At 36.6% G+C, this 22,375-nt stretch overlaps 1 protein-coding gene across 2 annotated transcripts in view; it reads left to right on the top strand.

The window, feature by feature from the left end:
- Positions 1-22,375, top strand: part of LOC113106520 (zinc finger protein 609-like) — a 58,790-nt gene that overhangs the window by 16,231 nt on the left and 20,184 nt on the right. For both annotated transcript variants that reach the window (XM_026268541.1, XM_026268543.1), the window contains exon 3: positions 20,935-21,160. In XM_026268541.1, coding sequence (XP_026124326.1) covers positions 20,935-21,160 — 226 coding nt within the window. The remainder of the gene's footprint in view (positions 1-20,934; positions 21,161-22,375) is intronic.

Below are 22,375 nucleotides of genomic sequence, written 5' to 3'. Positions count from 1 at the left end.
GATGCATCGATACCATTTTTTCTGAACCTGATACTGAAAATATCGGAGAATCTGCCGATACCGATCCAATCAGATACCAGCACAGTTTTTATTTTTTAAACAATGTAGAATTTCTATACTTGTCTGTGCTGACCTGATCATCACTCTTTTGTGTTAAACACAATCTATTACATACAAATAACTTCATTTGAATGAAAAATAACAAATGAAAAAATATATAATCATAATCGATAACAAATAATATTATAAATTAGGTTAGTAGATAAAGATGATCAGACTCTGAGGGAGTGTCAGACATGTTAAAATAGTGAATAACTTAAGTAATTTGTGGATTAATGCCTACTGGAGATGCGAACCATTTCAAATGATTCAGTATGATTTTGTTACGTCCCGCATATGTCTAGGGGTAAATGTGGACGCAACAAAAGTAAAATATTTTAAAGAGCGTTGCTCTGAGTCCTGCCACAGCACCACAAGTAACAAGTTGTCCAGAAAAATATTTTATTACTTTACAGCTCGTGGAACAAGTACAAAAAAAGAAAAGGAAGCATTAACTTCAGGAGAGGATAAGGCCAAAACAACAAACAAAACAAGCTAACTGGAATTAATGACCTGTAACTATACTAACAAAGAAAAAAGAAAACAAATACAGGTTTATACCCTAGCTCCCTTCCTAGCCCAAAAACAGGAGAAAACAGCGTTAAACAGAAATGGCATCCACCTTCCTACAGCTTCCAAATCAAAAATAACAAAACACAAGTAGGCAAACATTAAAGTGGCCGCTAAAAGAGATGTTAATAATAGCATCTACAAACTAACTAAAATAACAAAAGGTAAGTATTAAAGAATATCACAATGAATAAAGAAACAAAACTACTACAGTACCCAAAGCAGAACACTAAGCAGCTCAACAACCACCAACTGAGACAACAGGCTGGGCAGAACACAGGCAACGCTCTGGAGAAAGCTCTTGGGGAAACGTTCTCTCCTCTCTGGTAGCTGGATCTCTGCTTTTATTCGGACTCTCTCTTGATTGGTAAGCAGGTACAGCTGGAAGCAATCAACTACCTGCCAGGCAGTTGGAGGAGAAATCATGAAAAAACACGGAAAGAAACGCATTAAAAGAATATAAATCAATGAAGACTTCGTCTCCGGACGTAACAATTTGGTGAACTGGTTCAACCAGTTCACTAAGAAGAACCGGTTAAATCCAACAATTAGTTCGTGATCCGAACATCACTAGTACAAAGGGAAGAGATATTGATGCGTAGTGTATTAAATCTATGCGTTAGTTTATTGAGCCTTTGTTTGAACAGTTTTAAACCTGACTTACTGTGCGCTCTTGAAGAGAGTTTCATCGTTTTGACTGTAGTAACAAGGGTTGGGTATCGTTTGAATTTGAACGATTCCAATTTCGATTCCTTGTTTCGATTCAGGTTCCTAACGCTTCTCGATTCCAATTCTTTTAAGAGGCAGGGCCAAAAAAAAAAGTTTAGGATATTTTAAACGATCTATCTAACCAACTGTCTTTCTGAAGGAAATAGTCTGACCTTTTTCATCAATTTTAATTCTATGAACTTTTTACTTTTTTCTTTTTACTTTTTTTAAATTGTATTTTTATTTTTTACTTATTTAGAGCGACGACAGACTCTGAAATTACCATGAGCATCACGCGCGCTTCCGTGTGTGTGATGAATGAAGATGCGCTTCTGCGCCATTCATTAATGAAGACACGCAGAACATGCAGGATTCATATTTAAATAGACTTTTACGGCTTAATATTTACAGATATTAGTCCATATCGCTATTGATGTAAGTGCAATGACCAACTTTTTATTAAATTATTTCTAAATTTGGCAAATTCTGTGACAATCCTCGTTAAACATTAAATTCCGTTTTTATGATTGGATTCCGCGATTCCGTCCGCATTTTCTGCATCGCGGAAATCATAGGGTCCTACAATAAGAAACAACTTGTAAAACCCAGTATAGATTAGCAGCAGAAACTAGGAATCGAAATGTAAACTTTTGAACGATCCGGGAAAATGCAAAGCTAGTCCCGGTTCCAATCGATACTCTATACCCAAGCCTAGTAGTAACCGAACGCAGGATGCAGTTTGATTGCTGAACGGAGGATGACAGACACCCGCAGCGAGAGAAGAGTTTGTGTGAACTTGAATTTAATGACTTTAATATTAATCTGTACCTCACATTGAACTATGGAACAGCTTCAGAACACTTGAAATGTGTCCACCAAAACGTGTTGGTGCTTTATAATGTTGTTGTGCCTTTCGTGGAGCTCAACAATAACACAGAATAGTATACGCACAATATTGGATTTTGGATCAGTCTCGTCTGACCAATACCCGATCCACAGAAAATGCCAGTGTCGGAGCCAATACGGATATGGACCATAAATATTTAATTGCGAGTGAAGTTTTTGCTTTGGTAGCCACTGGTGACTAGGCCTATGTATTTACAAGTTATCACTTACAAACGGCCTGTGCCCGTCCACTGCCTACGCCACGGTACAGCTTTATAGTATTATGATAAAGGTTCTAACTTCAGACTAACACAGTTTGTTGTCTATTTTAATGTCTGTGTTTGTTTTTCCCTCACGACTATAAAAGCTCAGAAGAGCATTCAGACTGTGGCTGCTCAACTGCTAACAGTTGTGGGCTTTACTCCAAAACTGTGAGCTTGGTTTCATCATAAGAGTCTATAAATATCCGATCAAAGGAGGTGATTTTAGAAGACATGGCCATTGTGTTTACAGCGTCTGGCCATAACCAGTTTTGTGCCAATCTTATCTGTGATGTCAATATAACCAGTTGTAAGGATCCATACGCACTGATAAAAATATGTGTTAATCATGTTCGCCTGGTTAGCCACTCCATGTTGTACCTAACTGCAGCTGATTGATGATGTTTTAATATGCCTAGTTTCAGTGTGTTTTTTTCTGATATTGTGAGTTTCTGTAGAGAAGGTTACACTGATTACTGCCGTAGTTATTAATGAATCACTTGCCCTTCCCCTTGGTCTTTAAAGGTGTAAGTCTGCACAGCGTTTTCAGTGTTAATTGAGTCCCCCTACTGCGACCTTCTCAGATTTTTTGTGTGATATCATGATTCATGTTTAAGTTACCTTATTTAACCTTTTTTTTTCTCTCTGGGTGGAAAACAAAACTGTTATTTTGCAGAATGCCAATTTTCTTACATATGTTCCATGGAAGAAAAGAAAACATGGAAACACATGGAAATAATTAAATGTTGTTTCTTTTGGGGTGAACCGTCCCTTTAAATGTATTAGCTGTTTGTATTGACTTTCACATGTGGATAGGGCCCCTTAAAAGGGTTTGATCCAAAGGAGCAGAAGATCTGTACTATAGATGATGCTGATAAGAATATTGATCTTAAGCATGTGTGGTGCATTATTATAGCGGACCGTTCTCATGCCAATAATTGCCCTTATTGATTAGAGACGATGTGAAAGGTTTGTTTTGAGACTAAATGCTGAATTTCTAAAGATTATTAATGACTTATTCTTATGCTCATCCTCATCACCAGATTCTAGGCTGTAGTACACAAGTTTTTAGAAACAATTGGCTTTTTAGGGTTTAGCAAAAATTTAGTTTTCAAGACGTAATGTAAACACAAATGTAAACATGTACCACAACATCAAGGCATTTCTGAATCTGATTGGGAAGGTAGCAGGATTCAGGCATTTACATGACTACAGTTTTCAGTCTGATTGAGCCCTCAGTCTGATTACAAACAGATTAAATAATTGGGTTTAAATGCAGCTATTCAAAATTCAAGTTCAAAATTCATTTTAGAGAAAATGTCAAAATTGTATACTTTTTTATAGGATGGAAAAGATTCTTGAAAATCCCCACACACCAGATTCACTGTCCTTAGTAGGAACTGCCTACTTGGTGTTGGTGAATCTGCGCAAATTGGTGTGGCGCAAATTGTGGAGTTCTCATAATCTTGAAAAAAAGACATAACACTGGAGTTATTTTTTATTTTCATTTTCATTGTCAAATTTACCCATTTGTCAGACTTTACAGGGCTGTGTTAACCTGTAGTGTAGAAGTGTTTGGAATTGATACTTTGAAGATGGTGAAGTGGTTCTAGAAAGATGATCTGACGGTCACTTTATTAGAAACAGCTGTACAATCTATAGACTACATGCCCTTGTTTGAATGATGGCTGCTGCAGGAGAGTAAAAACAACTTCATTTCACTGGGTGTGCACTATAACGGTAGCCATAGTGTTAAAGATGATGTCTCTAGATAATAACGTAGACTTATACCTAGGAGACAAAAATTTTAGCTTGACTTTTGCTTGTACTTTGGCTTGGCAATATTTCTGTATCTCAGAATGCAATGTCTCTGTCTCTAAACTCTAAAAAAAGAAGAAAAAAAAATGTGTGGTAAACTTTCATTCAATGAAATCTTCAGTTTCACCATGGGAGGATGGCTGGGGTTTTTCACTGATCATATCACGAGATGCGATCCCTGTGGGATTTGCCTCCTGTAGGGAAACTTTGCACTGTTTTCATCACTATGGGAGCATGACGAATTGTAGGTCTTGTGATAATCCTGCATTCTACAGTTTAAAACTTAAAAAGTAGAGTCATTTCAGAAACTAAGCCTAAATTAGAATTAAGTATGAATTGAAAGCTTAAATTTCTGTAAAGCTTGATAAACCTTTTAGTAATCCAATTTTATGTATAATTTAATTAAAAAGGGCAGTTTTGGGTGATGCAGAGGAGACAATTTGTTGAATAAAGTCATTATTTTAGTTTTCTTTACGCACAAAGTATTCTAATAGCTTCGTTAAACTGTGGTTGAACCTCTGACGTCACATGGATTATTTTAATGATCTCCTTGCTATGTTTCTGAGTCTTGATTGTGTAAGGATCCTTGCTGTCAATGGGAGGGTCAGAGAGCTCTCGGAATGCATCAGAAATATCTTAATTTGTGTTCTGAAGATGAATGAAGGTCTTGTGGGTTTGGAACAACATGAGGGTGAGTAATTCATTTTTGGGTGAGCTATCCCTTTAAGATTTGTCAGTCTGGTGGACTCAGAATGTGTTCTGTTTGTTTAATGTTTTTTAATTGTTGATTTATGGTAATGTGTATCAAACTGACATTCTAGTGCTAGTGACAGCCTAGCTCATGTAAATAAAAAATGTGTTGCAAACTCTCTATTGTTTTATTCTCTAGCTGCACTATATTATTACTACCAATTTATGTTAAATTGACTAACTTAAACTGACATTCTTCTAAGCATGCAAAAAAAAAAAAACTATTAATTTGGTTTATTTTGTTATTAATGGAGAGGCTGTCATTCACAACAGTTCTCCAACAGTTTCAGCTTTAGTATCATTTATCAAATTTCAAGTGACCCTTCAGCAAATGTCTGCACTATTATGTGAGAACCATTGCCTTAAGTACAAAATCCTGTTTTGCTGTTTTGCAAGCTGTTTTGCATGACATTTATACACAACATATATATTTTTAACATTTATAATAGCGTCTTGAGAGCCAGCTCAGAATAAAGGTTTGTGGGTGACTAGATGTTTTTCCCATTGTAGTCATCAGTCAACATCTTTTGTTCAGTTTACTACACCCAAGTTCAGCTCAGAGGTCAGAGAATTGTGAAAAAGCTGTTCCTCCCATGGGTCTGTATATATGTTGTATCTGTTAGATGGAGTACCACCCACATAGAGTCTTTCCTCTGTTTAGAGGAAGCAGCAGAATGCATTACTTCCATAAATAGTTGGCTTGTGGTTCTCCAGGGAAATCTAGCAGCATGAAAAACAACTTGTCTTGTAAGTGGGTATATAAAACATTGTTTTGGTTCTGTCAAAGTGCTCTATTGTACTCTGGGAATTTGTAATAAGATGTTTATTCTGTGTATCCCAGTGACATAATTCCAGTTCCTAAATCATTTTTTGACTTGTTTTACTTAAATCTCATCACAACTCTTGAGATCTGAGCTCATAAAATGAATAGAAGATAACGTTTTTTCTGAAAATCGTAAACTCTCACCACATCTCAAATGGTGTATTGTGTTTGAAAGCATTCTGTTGTCGAAATTATGGTTTTTAAAATGACACTTTAAACATACCTTGTCTTGCACAGGCTGATTTTATTGAAGGGTTTGCACTGATGTCATAGAAACAAAATTTTTTTACTTCCCCAAAGAAACTTTGAGTAAACATTTTTTAAAATAAATTTTCCCTTATTTGGATAACATTTGAATAATCTTAAAAACACTTTTCCACTATAAAGAATCTTCACTTTTATAAGTGAAGAGGTTTTTCGGAGTTCCACAGAAGAACCATTTTAGGTTCACCAAAGAACCTTTAAGTGAACAGTGCTCTTAAAAGAACAATGTTTTTTTTATTGTCTGAAGAGCATTTAAGAACCTTTTCCACTGTAAAGAACTTTTAGTTAAGTTAAAGTTCTTCAAGGAAACATAAATCCCATTTTATAAAAACCTTTATTTTTAGCATTTTATGTATTTTTTACTGGTGGCAAAATTGTTTGAGATGGAAATTATGCATGGCAACGACTTGCATTGTTTTTGAAAACATATAATTTACACAGTAAATGTAATTGTTTCTGTTTAACTTTTGGATTATCGTAGTTGTAAATGTAATGCAATGTATTTCATATTTTTATTTTGGATATTTTATAGTTGAAGATTAAAAGTTTAACGTGACTTAATAAAGGATAACAAATGGAAAAGGATCATAACAATGGGCATTTAGGAAAATAAATTATAAATAGACTTGTTTTTCTCCAGGATTGTGGGCCAAAGTTCTAGTTCATGTTTCTGAAGCGCTGGATGTTGATTTTGGCACCCAGCACCGAGTCGTGTTGCACTTTTGCATTTGTTGTGAAAATGTGTATGACCAAGCAGAGTGTTAAAGAGGTTGTGTTTCTGAGCTGATTTCCTCTCAAACCAGCCTTTTCCAGAGAGGGTGACCTTGAAAAGAATGTGGATTATTATTGTAATAGATACTGTTGTTAGTGAATGACTCACACCAGGAGGTGCTATTATGGAGGAGGGGAAAGAATTTGCTCTGCTCCCCCCTCCTCCACGTCTGTTTTACTCTTTATCACTCTCATTCTCTGATCTGTTACATATTATTAGTGCTTGGCTTGACATCTGGATCTTTTTTTTTTTTTTTTTTTTTTGGTTTTCCAGCCTCCCTTTTTGCATTTAAGAAAAGAAAACGAGTTGTGGTTTGACAGAGCACTCAAAACAACGTGAAATTAGCTGGATCTCCTGTGTCTGGAACAAGCAAGCTGAATTTTTACTCACAGAAAACGTTGCCACTAGATGACAAGATCGTAAAGCATGTGTGCTGTCTGTTATTCTAACAGTCCTGAAAGGTTCCACATCATCAGACGCTTAGAATGAACTGCAGTCCTTTTAAGAAACTGATCTTCAGCCTTTTTGGGTTAATATTTTGATTTATGTATTAGCTGGATTTCATAGTTAAATTAATGAATAAGGTAGTCAATGGTTGTATGAATCTGTACAAAATGTGAAAAAAAATGTTTTTTTAGGATTAGATGACGTAAAAACTGACCTAAAAATGACCTAGTGATTAATTTGCTTATTCCATAGTTTGTGGAGTAGTGGTTGACCGATTTCGTTGTTTTTTTTGTTGTTGTTGTTGTCGTTGTTTTTTTTTGACAGCCGATACCGATATCTTGGAAAGCGGGAGGCCGATAGCTGATATAAACCTGATACAATTTATTTATTTATTTTTACATTTTTTATTACTATTTAAGAAATGTTTAATCGTTTGACAATGGATTAAAAAATAAATGTGCAAAATAAACACTTTAGATGACAATGTATTTTTCATGAATAAATATTTAATACAAATATAATTAAAAATGAAGTAAACTCTTTAACCAACAGGGCACTCAGTATTTGGGAAGTTTGTGTGCATTGGGAATCATATTTTTCAAATAAAGCCAGGGTAACACTCATTTTACACACAGCACAAAGTGAAAATGACATGAATATGACAGTGGGCAAATGCATAAAGTGCAGCATAATTTGAAAATTCACAAGTTTATAGTAGGGCTGTGCAAAAAATCGAATGCGATTTTCATGCACATCTCATCAGTAAAGATGCTCCTGTAATTAGAAGTATGTCTCCAGCACGTGCGTTCAGTTCAGGGTTGCCAGGTTTTCACAACAAATCCTGCCCAGTTGCTTCTCAAAACTAGTCCAAAACTAGCCCAATCGCGTTCCCAGGAGGTTCCCTGATAGAAAATTGCTTTCCGGGATTAAAATGTAAGTTATGGCATGGTTGCCTTGGTAAATTTCGCATTTTAGGGGCTAAATATCATGTTATTTGTATTGGGGTCGCTTCGACCCGCGGACATGAAAAACAACCACAGACTTGGCAACACTGGTTGGCATTTACTACACAGAGCTGTAATTCACTGACAATCTACACAAAATCGATTTTAAAATCGGTGGCGATTCTTTGTCGATTTTGAAAGCGATTTTGTGTTAGTTGTCGGTAGACTACAGCTCTGTGTAGTAACTGCCGCTCCACCTGAACCAGTGTTGCCAAGTCTGCGAATGTTTTTCATGTCCGCGGTTGAAGCAACCCCAATACCAATAACGTAATATTTAGCCCCTAAAATGCGAATTTTACCAAGACAACCATGCCAAAAAACAAAACGTATATTTTAACCCCGGGAGGCAATTTTTTTTTTATCTGGGAACCTCCTGGAATCGATAGTTTTGGACTAGTTTTGAGAAGCAACAGGGCAGGATTTGTTGTAAAAACCTGGCAACCCTGATCTGAACACACGTGCTGGAGATAATACTTCTAATTAAAGGAGCGTTTTTACTGATGAGATGTGCCTGAAAATCGCATTTGATTTTTTGCACAACCCTAGTTTATAGTTTAAAGCATTCAATTCACACGGACCGACCGTCACGCAGAGAACACGCGATCATGCTGGATAAAAATGCACACTTCACAAGATCTCACAGCTGGATTCGACTAAGTTATCAAGGTTTGTGATACTAAATGTTCATTAGTCATTCAAAGGTTTGTTTAAATGATACAAATGCATATTTGCTTAATGCTGGCGGCAAACTAGAAAGTATTATAATGTTTGCCTATTACTAATAATATAAATTCAGTCATTATAATACTTTTTGTATACATTAATTCCTTTGTTGGTAACACTTTAGAATAAGGTTCCATTAGTTAATGTTAGTTAATGTATTAATTAACATGAACAAACATTGAATAATACATTTATTACTGTATTTATTCATCTTCGTTAATGTTAGTTAATGAAAATACAGTTATTCATTGTTAGTTCATGGTAATTCACAGTGCATTAACTAATGTTAACAAGCACAACTTTTGATTTAAATAATGCATCAGTAAATGTTGAAATTAACATGAACTAAGACTTATAAATGCTGTAGAAGGATTGTTCTTGCTTAGTTCATGTTAACGAAAGTAGTTAACTAACATTAACTAATGGAACCTTATTCTAAAGTGTTACCCCTTTGTTTAATCATTCCATTTGATTATTAGACAGAATTTTATCCGTATTAGACAGAAATGTTAATGACAATGACGATCAAGAGGGAGAATGTGAGCACTGTGTGCTTAGGTGCTGCCATTCACAGCATTGTCCAATAAAAGTCCTGCCTCGAACACATTGGCCAAGCAGACAATACTTATCGACGGATACCGATATTTGCTAAATGCCAAATATCGGCCGATATATCGGCCTTGGCAATATATCGGTCAACCACTTATGTGGACCGTTTGGTATTATGCTTTCTCAGTACAAATTCGACAGCATTAAAATCTGGGCATGTTCCTGTTGCCGGAAACATAATCTTAAATGTAAAGATGTTCACACTGACATTGGCTGAAAGTCATTGTCCATCTTCTACACTGGAAATAAAAAAAAATGTTTTCACTCAGAAATTGATAGTAAATTGAGCAATTAATTGAAAAGAAACAGCAAGTAACATTGAATTAAGCATTAAAGTCTGAAAAAGAAAGACTAAAGTAGTGTTTCTTTGTAAAAGTAGTCCAATACTTTCCAACAAAATGTTTGTCATCTGCAGTGCTTCTATGAAGCTTTTCCTTTTTGCTGCTGCCATTCCTCTCTCAGGCATCCATTTTATCTGGCAGTTATGAGGAATGCATGTCGCCACTCTCGCTCAACTCAGAGGCCTTTCCTCTTCCCCTCCAGCCTCCCACAGGTCCGTAAACAATACTGGGCATGAGCCCAAGCTAACCAGCTGCATGGAGGAGACCAAATGAGGCAGGATGGAGGATGGGCAGACACGACCAAGCCATGTTGAAAGAATGGGGCTCAAAACACCTGCTGTGCAGAAGCCTGTCCAACATCCAACCACATTTTCAGTGCATGAAGGTGTACTGCAAGAAAATTTTCAGTAGATTGTTGTAGTAGTTGTCTTGTTTTATTTTGGTATAATTTTGTTTTGTTTTATTCCAACTTGATCTCACACAATTCATACATATTTTATGAGGTGGCTAATTCATATGAATTCTAATGACTTAAATCGAACAAATTCATATGATTTGTACTAGGGCTGCACGATATTGGGAAAAAAATTACATTGCGATATTTTATTTTTCTGCGACATTGAGTGCGGCCTGGGCTCTCGCTCTCGCTCTCTCTCGCTCTCTCTCGCTCTCTCTCGCTCTCTCTCAGGCCGGTGACAGGTGCAATATTTGAAAATCGATAAATATTAATTAATTTTTTAAATTACATTTATATCTGGATATATGTCAACCTATAGACTTTCAAACATCTAAGTGTCATGAATTAATATGAATCTGTGTACAAAATGACATATAAACATATTTTCCTATTATATTTTGCCTGGAAACGCTTCCAGCACGCTTGCGTCACGTGAAAAATAGGCGTTGGTTCTATTTCTAGCATGCACGTGTTTTCCGCGCGGCTCGGGCCGCACCTGAGACGCGCGTCTCACGCAGGCAGTCTGCAAGCTCCAATCTGTTAACATGGGAGCCGAATTAAAAACGGACATGCCACGCAGCTGAGACGCTTGCGCCACGCATCTAGTGTGTCGCCGGCTGCGTGTTCGCGCTCTCTCTCTCTCTCTCTCTCTCTCTCTCTCTCTCTCTCTCTCTCTCTCTCTCTCTCTCTCTCTGGCCCATACAGTTAATGAATAACGGATCAACTACGACAGCCTACATCGCACATCCTGCGATTTGACTATCGTGGATTCGTACATCGCGATATCGATGCTTAAACGACACATCGTGCAGCCCTAATTTGTACTTAATCTTATGTATTTTAGGAGTTGCACAATTCACATGAATTTGTACAAATAATGTATTCCTAACCCCACTCCTAAACCTACCCGTCACTGGGGACAAGACAAATCATACAAAATCGTACAAATTAGCCCCCTTGTAAAATGCGTATGAATTGGTAATGCATTTTTATGCTTTAGCTGTTGTTTCACATCTTGCGGCATGAGCATTGAATTTAACATGACTTAAAAATCACTATGTTCAATTACATTTTACACTCAGTCTAGTCTTTTGTGTAGATCTAGTTCCCTTTTTTTTCATTTGTGTAGTTGCATCTTTTATTGTGATGAAAAACAAATTTACCTTGTCCAGGTCAGTAAAGAATTTTCCTTTACTTCCATAGAGCTGTTCAACAATGTCTGTTTTTAAAGCACAGGCCTTCAACTTTAAAAGCATTTATCTTGCCATCAAATTCAGAGAACCAAAAGGACATATGAAGGCATGCTGATGGACAACATACTGTTTTAGTGCTTGAAATAAGCTTAAGCTCGGTTGATCAGCGTGGGTCATCTGTTATCTTTGGAAAGCACAGAAGCAGTTAAGTAAAGCTGACAGATTACTGCCTCAGAGCCCCAGTCCAGCTGCTATCAGAGCAGAGCAGTTGAATTCAGCCCTGGTTTGGTTTAACTGACTCTTTGCTTCATGTTTTTGTGCAGGGCAGTTTCACACTAAAGTCTGTTTGACATCAGAGCTGGGGTTTTGGTCTGTGTGAAAGCTGTTTAGCGTAATGTGTAGATGGGAACCTTTGATACTCACCCAATTTTGGAAAACACTGAAAAAAAAACACTTGAGCTACCAATTGGTACCAGATTCTGTGGGGAAAAATGGTCATAGGGAGTATATTTTATAACCTTTTTTTAATATATTATTAGGACTGAAGTTATTTGAACTTGAGATTTTATATATATATATATATATATATATATATATATATATATATATATACATAAATAACATATATAACATCTCATGTAATCGCTCAATCAGTGTTTCAACTGCGGAAACACGTCAATAAAGCAGCTTCACGACAGTGTACAGCTCGTTATTTGCTAGAGAAATTAAGAACAAAGAAGAGCATTTTGCTAAATATTAAGACTATTGGCTACTTCATTATATTTACTTTACATGTTAGTGATGTCTTATATTCTCCACGTAGTCAAAGATATTATCCCATAAAACTCATATTTTATCATCAAAATTACATATTTAAAGGGGACATATAATGCGATTTCATGTTTTCCTTTCTCTTTGTAGTGTTACAAGCTGTTTGTGAATACATAAGATCCCTAAATTTGCAAAGACTAAAGTCTCAAACCCAAAGAGATATTCTCTATAAAAGTTAGTTTAAACGTTATGTTTATGTTTAAGGTCATGACAGCCACTGTAGCCTATGAATAGCCTATATTTCAGCAACAAATAGAAATGTTGTCATTTAGAAGTTAAATTAAAAACTGTGTTTTGTGCAATTCACTTTGCATATTTTTTTTTTTTTTTTTTTTAGTTGAATGTTAATTATTACATTTAAAAATAAATAGTAATTAGATTTTTGTTTGGACACCTTTTAATGTTAAAAGACTCCCTTCTGTACTGAAATCATATCGAACCGTGACGACAAAACTGAGCTACATACTGAACCGTCAAATTTATGTACTATTAAATCCTAATGTCCTTTTGCAAGGGGGTTTATTGTATTTTATGGGCATCAAAGCATTTGAAAACCACTCATCTAGCATATATTTCATGTTGAAATGAAAGCAGTCTGACGTTTTGTGCAGAAACAGACCACAGTCGTGTGTAATTTAACTATTTATGTCTTATTGTTTGTCTTCAAGTAGCTTTTATTCTTCGTATTGATTCTTTTTCAAACTCAAGTTTGGAGCAAAGTAATTGAACCAGGTGGGAAAACGGCTTTAGATCTTCCATTCGAGCTACATAGCTTTCCAGTTGAGATTGATGGGTCAAGGACGTTACAGAGCCCATCATGCGTGCGTGCTGATTGCCTGTTTATTAGGCTCCATCGATTCCATCTCACCGTTACACCCCCAGGCATTGCTATCATTCTCAGATTGATTCTCGCTGTTTTGTGTTTGGAGTCATGAAAGGCAATTGTTTTATTCCCCCCTATTATTTTTTTCTAGGGATGTCTTCTGGGAATGCAGATTCTGTCCTAATAGCAACAGGCGCATAAGCCAGACATCAGGCTTTTTCTCTGCCTGCGAAAACGTCTTCATTGTTTATAAAAATCACTTCCATATTTGCAGCTCTATTGGAAGGCTAAGCATCAGTGTACTGGATACAGGGGAGGGGCGATTATTGTTTTTTAATTAGGCAAGAATAAATCTCTGCTTTTGTGGTTTTGATGTATTTAGGCTCCCTGCTTTTGGATCTCTAGCAGTGCTGGTTATTAAGCCAAAAGCTGTAAACAGGGATGCAGGAACACCGTTTTCTGTTACTTGGAAGGGTGATATAATATTATCTCATTGTTTGTAAAGAAGTCGACGAGGGACATGAGGATGATTCTCTTTTTAGACCCTGTTTGTTTAGTGCATCTCCACAGACGGCTGAATATTAAGCTGTTTCATCTGGCAACTGCTGTAAAGTTTCGTCTCATCTCCTGTGGCCGCTTCGCTTTTTCCTGGCTTAGCAAAGTTATTTGTTTCTCTGTGAGTGAAATAGAGTTGAGCTTTGAACTCTTAAGTATGCATGGCTTCTGCTTGCTTTTGCATTCTTCAGGCCTGAGTGTACTTCCACTCTTGCGGAACTGGCTCGTAGTTTGGCCTCTGGTGGGTGAATGTAGCCAGTGTGGACTCTTGATCACATTGTAAGGGTTTTATGAGATCTGATAACCTTTTGAAAAAGAGAGTTTATCAGTTACAGTTTTATCTTCATTTTTGTAAGTTGAATTGCTTTTAGACTTGGTGACAGACTGCCAGACTGAACTAATACACTTGTATTAGTTCATCGTTTTCTTATTGCATTTAATACAATATCAAGGATCTAACTCAAACAGTATTGACTATGCTCATTTCTATGTATTTTTACATTTTGATTACCTTTTCTTATCATCCAATGCTTGCTTAAAATGTCTTTGTTGGGGTCATTGGACGCCCATTTTCCACAAGTTTATATTATTATTTAGGTTCTTAATGAAAAGTCTATAACATGCTTTGGTTAAAATTTTGCAATGGTAAAACAACACCAATTTTACCTTGCCAAAAACAGCTCTTTTCACCGCAACCCATTTTGTTCATTTCCTTCCAAGACCTTCTAAATGACGACTGCTATGTTCATTATCATATTCAACAACAGAACACCTCAATCTCTTAGGAGCTGTTCTTGTTTACATCTGCTCCAGCGTCGAAACGATGGCGGCCTGATGACAACTCACTCAGGGTGGGTCTATGGTTAAACACCAGTGTCAATCAACAATTGTGGGAGGGGCCTTAGCCTGTGTGATGTCACACAGCCAAGCACCTGAGAATGGCTTGATTTGAGAAATGGGTAATTATTTATGGCTATTAAAAAATAAATACTGGGTGGATTTTCATCATTATTGGGTCGATGTGTACACACACTGCCAACACACATTTATGTTCAACCAACATGTAAAAGTAAATTTTGCATCCCATGACCCCTTTAAATCCCTAATTATTTTTTAACACATAATATATTCAGAAGATTTTAAAACATATTTGCTTTTCATGCTTTCAGACATAATGTTGTTAAACTTAATTCACTTATTATAGTTTTTATTTATATTGTTTCATTTTATTTAAATAGTTAATAATAATTGTATTTCTTAATTCAGCTTTTAATTATATTATTTTTCATTTTTATGCTTACATTTTGTTTTACACATAATGTAAAAATGTTATGTAGAATTAAATATCAGCCATTATTGCTTTGTGATTTATGGAATAATGATTTATGCATTTAAATCATTCAGTAGTTGTCAATATTCAACCCTAACAGTTTTGGAAATTATGGAATTACTGGTCAATATCCCTGCTTTACCAATATTGTGTACAATATTTTCATAGATTTCTTCAGTTTCATTTGTTAATCTTAATTGCTGTCATTTAATCATTATAAATATTTTTTTTTCAGATCTTAGTGCTCAACCACTACTTAGAATTACAGAGTTTAGGTAACATATATTCAGTCTTCCTCACATTGCAACTCATTTTCATGTCAACCATTCATTTAACACTAAGGCACTGTCTGACCAGAACACAAGGCTACCAACCACAGTTTGCTTTCTTTCATGGGAAATAGATATCTATTTGAAATCGATATCAGATGAACTTATACAAAAAAAGGTATCATTTAAAGATTTAATAACATGAAAACATGATAAACTTTAACAAATCCAGTGATTAATCTTTCCTCAGAAGTCGAACTGTTTCCAAGTGTACTGAAAAATACACTGTGTACCACTAACAATCAGATTAAAGCTTATAAGATCAGGAAAGTACATTCCAGGTTTATAAGTATAAATGCTTTAGACGCTCAGCAAATGGACTGTGGGCGGCCCGTGGGTGTGCCGCCTGCTAAAGAATAAGCTCTTTATCATCATTTTAAGAGTTTCAGGGTATTTTCTTCATGTTGCTTTCACTTCTTCTATCTTGTTTTAGGCTACGTTGGTGTTTTGCAAGAGTATTAAAAGCATCTGTGCTTAACAAAAATGACTGACGTTTGGGCAAGATTTATAAATCACATTGAATTCTCATCTCAGGAAAAGATTAAGATGAAGAACTCGGTTTTTCTATTCCATTTAAGGGTCTTTTTTTCCTACCCTTCTCTGAATACACATGACAGTTGTTTTCTGCCAAAGATCTGCTGGCAATAGAGCCAGTTTGTGGCACTTGGCATCAAAACCACTTGGACGTTTTTCTTTTTTTTTCATTTACATTCTAAAGGCTCATGTGTCAGTATCAGTGGTCTGTGCGATGTGCTTCTCATTATTGGTCACTATTAAAAGTCATGAATGTGCTCGCTGATGTACAGCAGAGCACGTCCAGATACTGCGAGGTAATCACTTGATGAATGTGGTACGGTGGATATTAGGGCTGTTAGTATATTTGAACGGCCTGTAGTGTGTTTGAGCATGTCTGTGTGTTTTCTGGGAATGCTGACAGCTGGATGTTTGCTCGTCTGTTGTGTCAGCGCACCATATACTACTCTGGCAAGTCAGGCATAATCATAAATCAGCAGGCGGTCGAGATGACATGAGCTTCTCTCACTGGTGTGATGTTTCATGCAGGAGGTAAAAACAGTCGTGGAGCTTCTGAACCTGTTATCATCTCAATCACAAGCGATAACAGGTCATTAGGCACAATTCAAACACGCTTTACATTTTTTCACATGATCCTCCTCGTAATGAGGGTCCTCCATTTAGATCAGGCTTGGGAACCGTTTTAATAGGAAGTTCAATCACCATTGATACGGTATAACACATAAGGCCTTATATTTAGAAAGTACATTAACATTAGAAAGTTTAAGGTTCTGTTGTTTTGTTTTGCTTTTAAAAGAAGTCACATTGAACAAGATTGCTCAAAAATGTTTGTGACCCTGGACAACAAAACCAGTCTTTTTTTCAGCTGTTCATTGATCTATTGTTTGCTATGATAGGACAATATTTAGCCGAGATACAAATATTTGAAAATTTGGAATCTGAAGGTGCAAAAAAATAGCCTTGTAAGTTATCCAAAGTTCTTAGCAATGCATATTACTAATCAAAACTCATTGTTTGTAAAGTTTTATAACAAAGATTTGATATATTTACAGTAGGAGATGTACAAAATATCTACATGGAACATGATCTTTACTTAATTTCCTAATGATTTTTGGCATAAAAAAATAAAATAAACAAGAAAATAAAAAAATAAAATATAACAGATTTTTTTCTTGCTAAATAAAAGTTTGTTTCTTAAAAAAAAACCTCTTCTGACTCCAAATCTTTAAAAATACTTTCCCCTCCACATTAAAGCAACACTATTGTAAATGTAAGTGGCACTACATTTCCCAAATAAACATTTACTTTTGTGGCCCACTGCAGTGCGCATCAGTTTTTGGTTTGCACTGTGATTTCTTCCTCATATTTGGTGACTTCATGTGAGGAATATTTCACATGGAGTCCTGAAGGAAAACACGTGATGGCGGATCTTTTCTCTAGTAGGCGGTTTGTATACTTTCGACTTGAATCATGTAATTTTTTATTCACATGTGATGTTGGATTTACTCACAAAAGCCTCTCATTTGCTGTATAGCACCTGTTAATTTTGGACCCTGACTTCAGCATTTCTAAAGTAAACAACTAAATATAATTACAATCATGTAATATTCCCCTCTCAGTCTCGATTTTGGTTTGTGCACCAGTGTTTACTCTTCCACGTGCCAGTGGTGGCACACACACCCTGATGTTGATGAACCCTGGTTATAAATACATACAGTCATCTTTTATTTTTTCCTTGCTTGTGTATTTTTTCATTGCATAGAAGTGCAACACGCTTTCTTTTTTTATTTAGAAGGAAATATATGTATGACCCTATACCACAAAACCAGTCATGAGGGTAAATTATTTTTAATTGAAATTTATACAGTGGGGAAAATGTTTTTTCTTTCCCTGTTGATTTTGTAAGTGGACAAACTTAAAGGGTCTGTAATTTTTATGGTAGGTTTATTTTAATGTATAGAGACAGAATACCAACCAATAAATCCAGAAAAAAAAAAGATTTTTGTTACAGTGAGTGAATTAATTATTTGATCCCCTACCAAAACATGACTTGGTACATGCAGAAACCCTTGTTTGCAAGCACAGAAGTAAGATGTTTTTTTTTTTTTTTTTGTGGTTGGTCATCAGGTTTGCACACATCTCAGGAGGGATTTTGATCCACTCTCATTCCTTAAGGTTTCTTGGCTGTCGTTTGGCAACTCAAAGTTTTAGCTCCCTCCACAGATATTACATGGGATTCAGGTCTGGAGTCTGGCTAGGACACTCCATGCTTTCTTGAGCCAATCCATTGTTGCCTTGGTGGTATGTTTCGGGTCATTGTCCTCCTCACCAAGCTTCTTGCTGATGGTCTTGTAGCCCATTCAAGCCTTGTGCAGATCTACAATTTTGTCTCTGACATCCTTTGACAGCTCTTTGGTCTTGCCCATGGTGGTGGGCAGGGATGGAAATCAACTTTTTTGTCCACTGGCCACTGTGGCTGGTGGATTTCAAAATGTTTTCTGAAAACATTTCAGAAACATTTCAGGAATAAACTTCTAAAATGAAGTTTAAATGCAGCTTCAAACGGCTCTAAACGATCTCAGCTGAGGAAGAAGGGTCTTATCTAGTTAAATGATCAGTTGTTTTCTTACATTTTTTTTTTTTTACAATTTTAATTACTTTTTAACCTCAAACCTTGATCTTGTCTAGCTCTGTCCTACAAAAGTGCATTCTGGTTTCATGACAGTACATGACAGGGTATGTCAAAAAAACTCTAATTTCTAAATCATCATAAAACGTCCTACATCACTGTTTTACCTTCTTTCCATGTTCACTTTGTTAACACCGAGTCAGTATTTCTGCAGTGATGTAGGACGACTTTGAAGTTGGAGGAGAAATTGAGATGGAAGTTTTGACATACCCTAACTGTTTCGAATGGGACTGCACAGAGTACGCATTCGCAATACAGAGCTACACAAAATTTGTATCTGAGGTTAGAAAATATATACATTTTTATTTATTTATTGGTTTCACTAGATAAGACCCTTCTTTGGTTGGGATCCTTTAGAGCCATTTGAAGCTGCATTGAAACTGCATTTTGGAAGTTCAAACTCATGAGCATCAAAGAAGACTGAAATAAGAAAGAAATTTGCAGAGAGAGTGCATTATCTGTAAATTTTTGTTCTTGAAGTGAACTACTCCTTTAAGTAGGTGACAGACAGTGTTGTGGGTAACGCGTTACAAAGTAACGCGTTAGAGTACTCTAATTACTTTTTTTCCTGAAATTTGTAACTTAACGCATTAGTTTCGTGCGTAAGTAATCAGTAACTTAGTTATTTTTTTAAAAAAAGTAATCCGTTATTTTAAGGAAAGGAAAATCCCGACTGCAGCCTGCTTTTTGTTAGACAGTAGTCCCAGGTCTACTGTGCCACCTGCGGATGTACAGTATCAGCGGAGCCGAAGCTCTGTGATCGTAAAGTCAATGGCTGTGATGCGTCTGTGCCCTGCGCCTGACCCTGTGTGTGTGTGGGTTTTTTTTTTTTTTTTCGAACTCCCGGCAAGATAGCAGAGAGGACAGCGTTTGGTTTATGGAAGTACGCACATTATTTTCAATTTGTCAACGAAAAAGAAAAGAACATAACGGTAAAATGCACGCTCTGCTTTGGTGAAAAGCTTCTGTCGCCAAAAATTCTACCTCAAACTTAACGCAACGTTTTAATCACTACTTTGAAGAGTAAATGTAAGAGGACTGTGTTAAAGCGAATTTAGGCTTGTGACTGTGAGTGACACTTTAATAATAATTAGTTCGGCTATTAAGCGATTTGTCATTTGCCTGTGTGGCAGTGAAGGATTTAATTCAGTTTGTTATCATTTTTGTTTGACAGGCAGCTGTTAATTTCTGTTAGATCGTTGGCTGGCTGGTTGTTCATCATTTTTAAATGGATTTAAATCTGCAAGCCTGTTTAAGGTTGTGTTTACAAGTAAGCATACTTGGTTACGTTAGGTGCGAATTTTGATTAATAATATGTTCTGTGATAATAAATAAATAAAACGCCATGTGGAATAGCCGATTGCTGACTGTCTTTCCTGTTATTGTTATCCTGCTGTGTTAATTTAGTCGGATGACTGACGTTATTCATTGTCGGGAGTCACGACTTCTATGTGCATTTAAAGGGGCCGGGGGCTATGTCTGTCGTGTGTGAGCCGCTGCAAACGTCTTTTAATTTTTGGTAACGCATGAGTACTCTAACGCGTTACTTTTATGAATAGGTAACGCTGTATCATAACTGATTACTTTTAATTGATGGTAACGTTGTAACCTAACTAACTACTTTCCAAAGTAACTATACCCAACACTGGTGACAGATCCCTCATAGGAAAATACCATGATGGCCACCAAGTGAACTTTTTCTGCCATGTGAACCAGCATGCCCTATTCATACTGGACTATTTCTGTCTGTTTTCTTGGCTGGTGTCCATCATGGCCCCTGGATGCAGGTAGGGTCAATTAGAGCGCCTGACCGCCCAGCTACAGGCTCTTAATTGAATAAACAAGCCTGTGTTCACTCGGTGAGATGATGTGGTGTCATTGAGCATGCTGTGTGGGCCCTGTTTCCCTGGAGTGAGGCTTAAGTAGCTCAAAACATCACTGACTCTTAATGAGCTCCACTGTCCAGCAGGGTGCAGGCCAGGACCTCTCTGTAACAGCCTTCATAAAATAGTCCACCTTAAGGGCATGTGCAGATATTCTCCAGAAAATATTTTCTGTCAGAGATCAACCAGCCCTTATTTTCCTTGTTTTTGTCTCTTTCTTGCTGTTTTTTTCTTCAGATGGAGTCTCCGGTCTCCACCCCAGCCCCACCGCCGCTTCACCTCCTCGCCTCTATGGGAAACAGTGACATCGCCTCACCTTGTGAGCAGCTAATGGTGCGAACGCGCTCGGTGGCTGTCAACACATCTGATGTGGCCCTGTCCACTGAGCCAGAGTGCCTGGGACCCTGTGAGCCGGGCACCAGTGTCAACCTGGAGGGCATTGTGTGGCAAGAAACTGAGGACGGTAAGAAAATATACTGCGGTAAGAGCTTGTGATATAAGCTGAGGTTACAGATGTTCAGCAGACAGACTTTTGATTGAACCTGTGAAAAAAGTCTGGCCAATGGCCAATGTGGTTACGAGGAAGAGGCATTCTGATTGACACGTAAAACAGCCAAGCCAGGGATAATAAATAAATAATACATTCCTACATAGTGGCCATGATTGGTTGTAAAGAAAATGTAATACAATTGTATAGATTTCAATAGATCTGAATTTGTGTCCATCCAGAAATATTACATTTTAAGACTTAACTTGAAATACTGCATTTATGCTCATAGATATCTAGTTCACTCCAACAAATTTCTGGAAACTAACTTGCCACAGTGATTTGTTGTTCCTCAGAGCTCATTGTATCAACACAGAAACAGAGTTTCCAAGCGGAATGATGAAAAACAAGTCAATCATATTTTGTAGGCATACAAGCAAGTAACTTTGTTTGGGTGGATAAAAAGGAGATCCAAACATGAAAAAAACTGATTTGGGTCAAAGATCCAATTGTTAACACCCCATTTTAATTAATTAGTAAAAAAAAAAAAATCTAAGCAATAAAGGAACCAATTAAGAGAAGCAGAAAATGATTTTTGTTTCCTGAATCAAAATGCTATTCACAGAATTATATGTTTAAAGTGTCCTATCTGTCAACCTCCAGCAAGTTTTTCTGATAGAAGAACAACACAGTTACTGAGATGGTCCAGTTTGAAGTCCTGGGGAAACAAAAACTGTTTTGAGTCCGTGTTTGGAACATGATGGGTTCAGGAGTCTGTCTGTTTTGCTAAGCCATCTACTTAGTTCACATTACTGGTCATTATTCAAGTGAAATTGTTTTGCTATTTATTCAAAGAACTGTCAAGTGCCAATAGTGATCACCTAATAAAAACAGTTACTCACACTTGTGTTGCGACATTACTGCCAGATCCAATATAGTCGGCACAACATCGTCTTTTAGTTTCAATCTTTCTGAAATCCTGCATCAAATTGTGCCTCGTTTGTAAATGGTAAAATTAAGTAAACCGTTAAATGAAGCAAACCAAGGACCAAGTTCTTACTGACAGGGTCTAGATCTTCATTAAAAATGAAGTTCATTCACTCTTTCCTTGCATTTGGATCAGAAATAAGGCAAAGACTTTGTTTTTCCACAGTTTGGCCCTGCACAGCGTCAGGTCTTCAGAGACATCTT

Source organism: Carassius auratus, chromosome 7 (genome assembly GCF_003368295.1).
Source record: "Carassius auratus strain Wakin chromosome 7, ASM336829v1, whole genome shotgun sequence".
Lineage (NCBI taxonomy): Eukaryota > Metazoa > Chordata > Actinopteri > Cypriniformes > Cyprinidae > Carassius > Carassius auratus.
This window is presented reverse-complemented; position numbering and strand designations above follow the sequence as displayed.